Source organism: Chiroxiphia lanceolata, chromosome 10 (assembly GCF_009829145.1).
Source record: "Chiroxiphia lanceolata isolate bChiLan1 chromosome 10, bChiLan1.pri, whole genome shotgun sequence".
Classification (NCBI taxonomy): Eukaryota; Metazoa; Chordata; class Aves; order Passeriformes; family Pipridae; genus Chiroxiphia; species Chiroxiphia lanceolata.
Window position 1 is genome coordinate 7,291,319 of NC_045646.1, and position 12,048 is coordinate 7,303,366.

The 12,048-nt window shown below is 42.3% G+C and overlaps 1 protein-coding gene across 5 annotated transcripts in view; it reads right to left on the minus strand.

The window, feature by feature from the left end:
• Nucleotides 1-82: 82 nt before the first annotated feature.
• GNB4 (G protein subunit beta 4) overlaps nt 83-12,048 on the minus strand; it is a 62,873-nt gene continuing 50,907 nt past the window's right edge. For all 5 annotated transcript variants that reach the window (XM_032697595.1, XM_032697594.1, XM_032697598.1 and 2 more), the window contains exons 3-10: nt 10,798-10,836; nt 9,972-10,078; nt 8,999-9,062; nt 8,107-8,269; nt 7,842-7,908; nt 7,494-7,695; nt 6,085-6,301; nt 83-4,870 (exon numbers count right to left, since the gene is read on the minus strand). In XM_032697595.1, coding sequence (XP_032553486.1) covers nt 4,764-4,870; nt 6,085-6,301; nt 7,494-7,695; nt 7,842-7,908; nt 8,107-8,269; nt 8,999-9,062; nt 9,972-10,078; nt 10,798-10,836 — 966 coding nt within the window. In that variant the 3' untranslated portion in view covers nt 83-4,763. The remainder of the gene's footprint in view (nt 4,871-6,084; nt 6,302-7,493; nt 7,696-7,841; nt 7,909-8,106; nt 8,270-8,998; nt 9,063-9,971; nt 10,079-10,797; nt 10,837-12,048) is intronic.

Sequence of the window (12,048 nt, forward strand, 5' to 3'; positions counted from 1 at the left end):
TAGGTCCTAGCTGCTGAGGTTGCTCCATCTCCCATCCCATGTCCCAGCGGCTGCTCTAATACAACACTGACAGGTGTCCCAGGATGGTTAAAAGCACTTGTTTATTGGTTACAATATCAACTCATGGCAACATCTTTCACTGAGCCACTGTACAAATACAAAGAAAAAGATCCATCCTGGAAAAAAAAAGCTATAAACAGAGTTCATAGCAAGTGATTTTTTTGTCACAGGGAAGTCTTTTTACAACAGCACTGTTAAAGAAACAAATGGCACAAGTCCCTGGTTTTTTTAATAGCTTAGATAAAAGCTTTAAGACTGTTTCTGAATACATACACAATCCAAAGGCAGTGCAGAATCACTTCATAATTGGTAACATTACCAAAGTTTTCCAAAGTAGTCAGCAACAAGTAAAAACAAAACAAAAAAAGCTGATGAGAGATCCTGGGAACTAAAGGCAAAGTAAAATCAAGCATGTTTAGAAGCATTTTACTTTGGACTCCTTTGGATGTAATATGTACTACAAGTGTTCAGATGCTTTTATTAAAAAAAAAAAAAAAAAAGGAGAAAAACACAAAGAGAGCACCATTGTGTAAGTAAAACAAAGGCTTGAAATATCTAAGACTATTCCACCGAAGTCCATATTAGTTAAAACCTAAACATACTGTGTGGTATAAGAATGTCAGGCACATGTAATCTGTTATCAGTTATATCAATTAGTAACACTGTTCACACATTTACCATAACAACACTGCATTAACATTCTGCATGTATTTTACATAACCAGCAATTGGATAAAAGGCTCTGGTGCCTCTGAAGTGTAGGAGGAGTGTGACCAGCATGCATGCCAGAGTACTGGATACACAGTGCACCATCAACCCATGCTAAGTACTTGTACAGGAAATGCTATCTCAAAACCAGCCATTCTGCTACACAACCATTGATACCAACTAGTCCAATTAGCCAATACTCTCACCAACATCTTAAAGCACAGCACTAAACCTAGTGGAGGTGACAGTGTCCTCGAAGAGGACAGACTACAACTCTTGGAATGTTTTTCACAATGTTTTCATTCCACCTTAAAGTAATTAATGTGAACTTCATCGTGGGACAAGCGGTTACACAACTGAAGTAAAGAGTTAACTATTTCCAACCCATGCATTACATAAGGACACACTGGGACCTGCTGCTGCACCAGGTCAGCTTTACCAAGGCAAGGTCAGGCCCTATCCATAGGCAGGGAAAAGCCTATTTATTCTCTGCCAGGTGCTGCCCCTTCTCTGCAGTTGAGCACGGCAGAGGGCGGTGACGTTTGGAAGGAAAAGGTCTGGAGACAGATGGGAACAGACCACATTACTGGAGTACAGAGTGCACATCAGCACGACGCCGCAGCAGCTTTCTCCTCCAGCAAACACGCCTGAGTCTACACAGGAACAAGCCCAGGCTGGGCACTCACCCCAAGGGAGAGCTCTCTGTTGCAGAGTTCAGTCTTGTAGGAAAACACTGACAAGCTCTACCTGAATAAAACAAATTGTTAACCAAGCACATGGTTCTGCTTCCCAAGCCATGACCAACTGCCTTCAGAGAAGAGGCTGGGCAAGAGCAACCCAGCCATCATTGGCACAATGCTCCTGGCTACTCCATTTCTTAATGACACAACTTACTTGAAATTCAGCTAAGGATGGAGTTTGGCAACAAACTTTGAAAGCCAGTGAAGATGTGCCCACTAGTGCTGCCAGATCTGCTGTGAGTTTGCTGTCATGGTGCAGTCAGGAATCACAGGAGCTGGACACTTGAGCCCATGGTAACTGTGGGCACACACCAGTTTCTTGGAGATTCAAAACTGGGGTAAAACCTTTTAAGTAAAACCTACAAAGGGTCATTTTATTACCTTCCTTGTATTAGGAGAAGTCTAAGCTTTTACCATTGAAGCCACATCCATTTTATCAGGGGCATTGACCTTGAGAGGTCAGACAGCTGTTTAACAGGAATGCCATTGCCTGTGTGACTCACTACATGGCCTCACACAGCACCTGTGGTACTTAAATCTGTAGGCTTAAAAAAATAACCCATCTCCAGGGCAGGAACAAAACGGCAAACGTCACCTGGGCAGGACCTATCACGGGCTTTCTCCAAGTTCCCAAGATGCACCAGATGCTGTTTTCCCCGCTGTGCTCGGGCTTCTCCAGCGTCTCCTCGTGCGCCGACACGGGAGCCCCCTCGGACCTGGGGCACTTCAAACCCAGGGTGACCAAGGAGCAGAGAGGCAGGCAGGGCTCTGTGATGCCTTTGGACACCTCAGCAAGTGGTTGGCATTCCTTAGTATTTATTTTAAAAGCAGCTGAATCCAACAGACAACAGCCATCCAACAATGACAGTGAAGTTATTTGCAGTAATAACCTTACAAGAGCCATTACCGCGGTTACAGGATACCTGAACTGGTAAGAAAAGTTATATACAGCTGTAAAATTGGGTTTGGAGTTTCACAAGTAGAAACCAGTTTTAATACCAGAATGTAAAAATGGCACCTGTCTTGGCAAAGGTGTTGACTAGGAAATTGGTTCAAAACACACTTCTATGGAAAAAAAGTTTTTTAGAAAAAGAATATTTTCTTAAAATTCTTCAGTAACAAATTTCCAGAATGATTCACTCAAGGCAGCTGTGAGTTACAAAAAAAAAAATAATTGAGTGTAGCACTAAAAAATAAACTGAGTCTGCAAGATCCCAAAGAGCTGCTCACTTAAGAGTTACAAGAATTCCACAATAGTTCTTTTAATGCAGAGAGATCGTAAAGCAAAACGCTGAGGAACTCCTGTGAGACACAATACAGTGGGATTTTGGTCCTACACCACAAGGCTGCTGTTAGGAAATGTTCCTTCTCCAGCACAAGAGGTGCCTTTTCCTTATTTTAAAAGTGAATTTACTGTGATTGACTGGTACATTTATTGGCACCTTCACCATTATAGACATGGCAAGTTTACAGGCACAGTCTGGAAGTACTGAAATTTAAGATTAAAAATGTCAGAAACTTGACAAATAGTCATCTCAGCCAGAAATCCAGTTGGATATATTACAAAATTCTGGCCCTTATCTTGACTACCTGACCCAGAGACACCCAGGCTCCCCATCGGTTCCGAGGAGCAATAACTAATATCATCTTCCAACCTGGTGATTTAAAATTCACGTTATTTTTGAAGTAAGTCACTTAAGAGAAGCCAATAGACTTAATCCCCCTTTCACAAAAAGCCACAGACGTTCAGATTCCCAAGGGAACATCCACTGTTCAGACAGGCTGCCAGGCACCAGAAAGTTAAGCAACCTCCCTGGGCAGTTTCATATGGGCATCAGTCACTTGATTTTCCTCTCTCTACACTCAACTGTACCTGATCAGATTTATAAGCAACTGACATCCAAATCAGAATCAAATGGGGAAAGGAGAGGAAAGGGCTATTTACAGTGTTGGAGCTGCAGAACAACTGGCATCCAGTAACCCCCTGGCACAGCCCTCAGTGACCACAGAACGAGCACTGTCAAGGTTATCGTAGGAAGTTCTCAGGGGTCACAGAGGAGCATTTCAGTTACACAATTCCTTTGATAATTCACTGCACAGAACTGACAACAAGTACTTTTGACTGTGCTGTGCTTTGGCAACCCCCGAATTTGGAGGGAGATTACAGGCGATTAACTGCACAGTTAAATCCTCTTTAGGAATTTAAGCAAAGTCCTCCTGAATTTCTCAGCTGGTGTGGAACTGAGCAAGCTCTGCAGAGGCACTGCTCTGGGCTCCCAGCAGCAGCTGAATCACTGTCAGTGCAGATCACCTGGAGCCTGAGATGGGCCAAACCCACCCTGTTCAGCCAGAGCTGAGCACTCAGCTACTGCACGACAGCAGCGACCACTTGGCTTCTGTACCCACGGACTGCGTGGAATAACTGATGCAAAAAGCTGCAGGAAGGAAGCTAAAACTTCTAGAACTGGAATTATTTTATTTTCAAATTAATTTTGCTGTTGTTGCAAGCCTGCCTGGCATTAACTCCTTGGTGTTTGGAGGCCATGACTGCCAATGGATGAACCAGGAACTACTGGCTTGAAGGAAGAACCCCCCTGATTAAAAATAGGCAAGCAGGTCAAGAAGTGAATGAATAAGGCGGTAGGTATTAACTGGGAGTCTCCAGGGCCTTTAAAAAAAACCCAAATGCCTTCCATTATAAAAAACACATACATACCATTGGCTTCACTTTATCTACAGTAAATTCACAAAAAACATTGAAAACAGCAATCTAGTTCACCCACTACAAAACTCAGAAGTGACATCTCAGGTTAAAAGCAAAGCTATAAATGTAGTTCCTTAAAAAATGCAAACATATTTCTTTACATACAGACAAATGTTACATGATTGGCTGCTATAATGTCTATATTCTGTTATGTACAAAAAAAAAGTACAGGATTAGCAGACTGAGCACAAGCAAAAACCCTTCAAGGACAATCTAACCAAACCACCAAAAACAAAAAGACTGGCTCTTAGTTTGTCGGTCACCATGATTATGTGTGCTGGCCCCTTTTAAAAAGTCAGTGATTTCTTCCCCCCTCCCCTATTTCTTCACTTGATTTTTTTTTCTAGTTTACAGAAAGCCTTTTTGTGTAATAATCAGTGAATAGAAAAACTTCACCTGCAAATACAAGGTAGAAATGTTATTTCACAGCTATAGGCTGCAGCATTGATCTCTCCAGATCTCAGATGGAGAATGTACATGTTTGGCTCCCAGTTAATTCCAGATTCTGAGAAAACTGTCCCAAGACCCTGTAGCTACAGCCATGCCGTCATCAGTGACACCTAAACAGCTGACACGGTTGTCATGGCCAGCCAGGACACCTGGAAAAGAAGAAGCAATGGAAGTTACTGACTGCAGGATGTCAAGGACTTCAGCTGTTACTCTGCTCTCCCAGGCAAGTCTTAAATTTACTAAAAGAAGTTGTAATGCAGGATTTCATTATCCTTTTTGTCTTTACCCTGAAGAACCATACAAAACACAACAAGAAACTCAACAATAAGGTTTTTAAAAACATACACACACACAGTATCGCCTCCGTTTTTCTTTCTGCCCTCACAATGTAATGTCTCCTTCCTGCCCCAAAGATGTCCTCATCCCTAATCAGGTTTTCTGTCTCCTGCTTTCAGCAATGCTGTCCACAATTTCAGCCATCAAGTACTTCCAAAATCAAATGTGATGTGTCCTGACAATCTCCAGGTAACAGGAACCACCCTGAGTTTCCCAAGCTTTTCAAACCCTTGGGATCACAAATCCCCCACATATCATGTCAGACTATCAGAAGAGGAGCACTATCCTGCCTCTTCCTGCTTTGCTTTTGCTTTCCCTTTGCCTGTTCTTGCCCTTGTCTGCTCTGCCAAGGTTCCACACCCAGGTCTATCAGAACTCAGCTACCCACGTGTCCCTTAAGGAAAAGGATCTATTTTCAGTCTGAAAAGCAGAACTGATGTTCAGAACTGAACCAGGCCCCAGCATTTAAGTTCCTGTAAGTAGCACAAAGAAATAGCTGCGCTATAAACATGCTGTGTTCTGACAGAAGTGACTAATTCAAGGACCAGAAGTGTCCACCTCTCTCCCAAGAGGAGGAAATGATGGTCCCCAAAGCAAAAAGCCTACATCAGAATTACTGCCTCTGAATGGGTGCAGAAGTCAATGCAAATGTGTAATTTTGTATTACTTAAATTCACATACTTCAGTGAAATGCATTTTCTGCAGATGCAACATCATTTTGGAGGCTGTTCCTCAAAGAGCCAGGATCTCCCAGCACAGAGATCTGTAATGGCTCATTCCCAAAAACAGGCCTGTTCCACTGACTGCAGCATTTACTGCACACACCAGAGACAGAACTGAAATGCAGTGTAACTACTGGAACACAGAACCAAATGCAATAAAAGGGTGCCATTCCAAAAGAACAGTGTTAAAAGGAAGCAGACAGACTCCATAACACCAGCAACAGCACTGGCAATGAACTGGCTCTGCATTCTGCACAGAGTGTGAACATCCCCTGGGACAGCTCCCAGCAGTTGTGTGTCCTCACCTGCCCTCTCCCCTTTCAGGGTGTCCCACACGTTGCAGTTGAAGTCATCGTAACCCGCGAGCAAGAGGCGCCCGCTCTTGGAGAAGGCGACGGAGGTGATCCCACAGATGATGTTGTCATGGGAATACATCATCAATTCCTGATCTGCACGGAGGTCAAAGAGCCGGCAAGTGGCATCATCAGATCCAGTGGCAAATGCATGTCCATTAGGGAAAAACTGGAAGTTTTAATTAAGAGACAAGAGTTTGACACCAGAAAAATACATTGTTCATGCAGGAGTTTAAGAACATCACAGGATTATTTTGCCAGGGTGACCAGAGTGGTTTATTTTAAAGAAATATATGCATGTTAAAAAATGCATATAAACAACTAAGCAAGGGAACCACACTGGAACAGTGCTGGTGACACCTGAGGACTGGAATTGTACCCAGCCAGTTCCCACGTGCAGGGTAACAGGAGTCACAGGTGATGCAGCTGACTCTTATAGAACAGAGCAAACCTCAGTTCTGTACATCCTGCCTGTGGGCCAGGAAGACCAGGAGAAGTGGAACATGATGTTCCATCCTGAGCTGGTCAGCCAGGTTGGCTCAGCCAAGATAGAAGATTGTAAGCAATTCAATTTCAAAAAAATCTACTCCAAATCCGAGTCATCCTCTCAACATCCGTATTGATTGAAACAGGAATGGAGAGAGCTCAGCACATCCCAGGGTCCAGGTCTAAGTATAGGATCTGCATTTTTGTACTGGTCATGCGTTCGGTATTTTCTCAGCCTTAATAATTTTTCATGTTTATCAAAAACAGATGCAGCTTAGACTTAGATTTCATTCCCTATTTACCAGGGCTTGTATCTTGCAGATCAGAACATAGTGTTACTATGACAGAGAGGAAATATAATCCAGTTTATAAATATTACCAAATTATTCCAGGGAATATTCAACATCAGGACTGATTTTTAACTCTGCCTTCCAGACTATTTTTCTGAAAGCTCTTTTCAAAGAAAATATTAAATACACTTTTGTTCAACCAAAACCTTTAAGATGAGGACACTTGGCTGTTTTGCACCCTCTCGGTATATTGCATTTATCTGCAATTTTCAGTTTTTAACACATCGCTACACTGCAAAAAATCTCCCTAGTCCATTCTTCACTTCTTAAAAAGAGTGATGTCTCAGTTACTGAACAAAAACACCGCTGAAACTATCCCAAGAACAGCTCAATGCATCACAAATAATGGCAATAATAATTCAGTTACAAACTAGATCATAGTTTATTAGACAACCTTCTCCAATTTAGCAGTCCCTACCCTAACTAACTGATTTTAAATCAAGGTAACTCAGTAGCTGAATTCATGTAAATACAGCCTTTATTCTCCCCCTTTCTTCCCACGTGGAAATACAAAGGATCACTTACACAAACTGCATTAATATCTGACACGTGCCCTGTGAACGACTGCCTGCACATTCCATCCCGGATATCCCAAAGCTTCGAGGAGGCATCGCAGGCACCCGAAACAAAAGTCCTCATGTCTGGACTTAGGGAGAGACTCATCACATCTCCAGTGTGCCCAGTGAATGTGGTGGTCTGCTGACCAGTTTCAATGTCCCACAAAGCGCTGCAGATAAAAGGTTACAACGTTAACACCGTGTCTGTGATTATTTCAGAGTTCAAGTTTCAAATACAAACAAAGGCACTGGAGAGAGGAAAAATAATAAAAAGAAAGAGGGGGTGAGGGAAGGCCAACAGAGCTCAAAAACTCACCAAGTGGTGTCTCCTGAGCTAGTGACAATTTGGTTGTCATCTAGGAAGCGACAACAGGACAAGTATCCTAAAAACAAAACAGTTATGTTAGTTTCCAACCCAGGAGTAATAACTGCAAGTTTAAAATCCAAGAACAGCATATCAGAGTTCTCCCACAGCCAGTGTGTGACCAGCAGTACTGTTGCACAGCTCACAGCACACCTCAGAGTGAGGTGGTTTCCTGTGGTGCAGTAACGAACCGAAGTAGAAGAAGACCATGGCTGACCTGTGTGTCCCGGCAGCTCCCGGCTCACCCGCACGTTCCCCTCCCTGGTTTTCAGGTTGTATATGGAGCAGATGTTGTCCAGGCCACCACAGGCCACGTAGTTGCCAGAGGGAGCGTAGGCACAGGTCATCACCCAGGAGGATCTCAAGGGAATGGCGTGCATCTTGGGAGAGACACAGCTCGTGAGGGCATGGACAGCAGCTCACTCTCACCCAGTCACTCGTTCAGCAGCTCAAACACACCATGGCCACTGGGCACTATAAGTTTCAGTATCTGGATTTTACAACATATTACAGCTCATTCCATATTTATACATCCACACACACTGGGGTGACAGATACAGAACTTCAGCACGACACTACTCCACAGCAAAGCTATCCTAAACTTAAACACTTACAACATTTGTTTATTCTACTTAATTTCTTTGTCCAACTCTTTTACATTTTTAAGCTATAGGTCGTAAGACAGGATGGCTGTGCCCATGGAGACTGGACAGTTTATGTAAGCACAGCTTTTTTAATTCCTTCTCCTTTCTCTGCCCTCAAACCCAAAACCTTCCTGTAAATTCTGGGGTTGTGTATTTCTACAATTCAAAACCAAATTAGTTTCAGACACAACAGCAGACAGGCAGAGAGCAACAGCTACCAGCTACTGCACTAGCAATTTAAGGGTGAAAATGTTACATATTACCTATGTAATTAACTGTTGCTTCAGAAACACACCCTACATCACATCACTAGTAATCAGCTAGTCCAAAAGGAACAAAAAATTATGTCTGAATTAGAAACTGCTGCTTTTAATTTTTGACTTGCAACCATAGAAAAAACAGACACAAGCCTTCTCAAACACACAAATCATACATTAACCATTGATAAAGATTATAAATAAGTACCTTATTCGTTGTATAACTATCCCAAATAATTAATTTTCCATCTTGAGAAGCACTGACTAGTAGCCTAAATATAAACACAAAATAAAATATGTTAATGTAAAACAAACCACAAATATCTCAAAATATACATACATCATTCACGATTACCAAGTGATTCAGAGGTTTCATAATTTCTCAATTACCCTCTGCTTTTTCTTTTTCACTGGAGGGGTGCATTTGTTGGGAAAAGTCTGCAAAGATCTAGGTCTACACATGACCTGACTGAAGAGTCACATGTGCACGGGGACTCATGATTAGCACTGAACACAACCACACAACTTGGTGAAAACGCATTTTATGAACTCCCTCCACAGCTGCTTTCATTATTCACATAATAATATTCTAACTACACAGTTATAAAAAAGCGAATAAGGAATTTAGGTGAAAATAAACCTGGAGATGTATTCCTCTCTGGACAACATGACAGAGACACGAGGCAGTGTTACCACCTGACCATCAGTTGCTCTAAAGGCAGCATAACAAAATTCCAACTTTTCCCACTATGTACAAAAGGATCTTTTTTTTTCAATGAAATAAAATTGGTCCGTAAAGTTTTGAAATCTTTGTTATCACAGCAGTTACACGATTATTTGACATCTTGGAAAATACAATGCCCAGCATTCCAAAAATATGCCTCACCACGTACTCTCCTCTGCTTAAACAGACTCAAAAACTTGGGTAAAAATGAAAGAAGGAAAAGGGAAGATACCCATAGTAAGAACAAGCCAAGTACCTCTCCTCTCAACCAAGGCTTCTCTATCACCCCTCTGCTGTTTTAAGAAGGCAAAGTATAACTAAACCCAAAAAACCTGTGATGCCCCTGCAAGGGCACCAACATCACTCCATAAGACTCCCAAAACCTGACATTAAACCTGAAGCTGACAATCTGATTTCCAACCCTTAAATTGCAGGTTTAAGCCTCCCCTGTACCAACCTTGAGTCAGATCCCCAGTGCATGGCATAGATTTTGGCTAAGTGACCTCTAAGCGTGCGCCGGGTCCGCATTTGGATCCGACCCACGGAGTCCAGACTTGTTGTGATCTAAAAATAAATAAAACAAACCCCCCGAGATACTGAGAACTATTTTTAATGCACAAGATAACAAAAATACATATGAACTTTGATAGAACATAATCTGCCTTGGCTCACAACAAAATCAAACAAAAAAGGGCTACTGTTGCACACTCAGGATTAGGTCCTTGCAACATTGACAAAACCAGATTTTACTGCTGACAGACTGTAACACTCTTCATGATGGCTACACCTGAAACTTCAGGAAAGCTTTTTAAAATACTACTGTGTAATAGTAAGGTTATTTCAGATTATCAAATCTGAAAGTTTTCAATTAAAACCAAGGAAAGAAAATCCTCCAATGTTTACCGCACTGTTACTTTTTTAAAGCACAGCAGAACTTTAAATGCAAAATCTTTTTGTTCCCAAAATACAGCTAAAAGACATTCATTGAAGTCTTTCTAAATACATTAAACACAATAAACATGCTCTATTTAAAAGGTGAACTGGAAGCAGGATCCATTAAGATGGTGGGGGGTTTTTGACTGGTTGGATTTTTTTCCTGTTTTGTTTATTTGGGTTTTTTTGGTGGTATTGTTTTGTTCTGTTTTAAATACACAGTACATTTCCAAAGGTTTCTTTCACTTCATTCTTTCAGTTACTGAACAGGAACATGCAGCAGTCATAAACTGGTATTTTTAATTTTTTATCTACCAAGTAACAGAATATACAAAGAATCAAGAACATACCTGAGCAAGAGTTGTGTCACTGCACGCTTTCCTGGCATCCTGAAACAGAAGAATGGAACAAGTTGAATTGGAAAGGCAACACTGAGCATCAACTGAGAGAGTGTCTAAAGGAAAAATAACTCAAGTTAGGCACACAAAAACACACTCAAAAAGCCACACACCACCACCGACTGACATCCCATACACCTTCTGTCACCCTAACTGGTTGGATTGTTCGGGGGATCTAAAGCACTGGCACACAACTAGGGGTAGTGGAGGAAAAGGGACTTAGGAAGGGCTGTGCCCCAGCAGCCTTTGAATCTCCCTTTCTACAGACTATGGGATTCAAAGGCACTTGCAGCCATCCTGAAGTCCCAGTGCCTACCCTTTTCCCTGTATTCCTTCCCTGGGGTGGATGTGCTTGCTCAGGGTGTGCTGAGCACAAGGGAAGAACTGATCCACCTGGAAAAGCAACCATATATTACACATGATTAGCAAGCTCTGTGCCACATGAGGCTGTACATTGATTATCAACCCCCTTGGCATCACAAGGGTGACAGTGCCAGTTGGGAGAGGCAGAATGGAAATCAACAGGCAGGATCTGAGCAGGACAGACAGCAGGATTACCAAAGCTTCACCCGATGATGCACTTGATGCAAAATGAAGGGGAAAAAAAAGAATCTACTAATGCCCTCACTCATTTCATGGAACGGGTGGTGCTCAGCTCTCCATACAGACATTCCTTCTTTTTTCCTTATTTCAGACTGCATGGACATAGGACTTGTTTTCTGCACATGATTCAACCCAACCTAAACACCAGACTTTCCTTTCATTCACATAATCAGTCACAGACTGAACACCTGACACAGGTGAGCACCACTGAGCCTGGTCCACAGCACTGATTTTGCAAAACCTGGTTTTAGTTACAACTGAGACTGCACTGCCCTCCTGCAACTGCGGCCCTGCACTTGAAAAACTGAAACAGGCACATGGTCAGCAACTCCTTCTGAGAAATCTGGTTTAAAACTGGCTTTAAATTAGACAGGAACTGTGTAGCACAAGTTAAGTTAAAATCATTGACAGCCCAACTGAAGGATCAAGCCACAGAACCCTCTTGAACTCCTGTGATTTTTCCAGTTTCCCAAAAACAGTGGTTTTCACCACACATTTGTGTGTCCCCCCACCCCACCACAGTTCAATCTGTGCACAAATGGCAACGTCCTCTCTGAGAGGAGGAACGGAAACATTTACTCACACATTTTGGAACAGCAT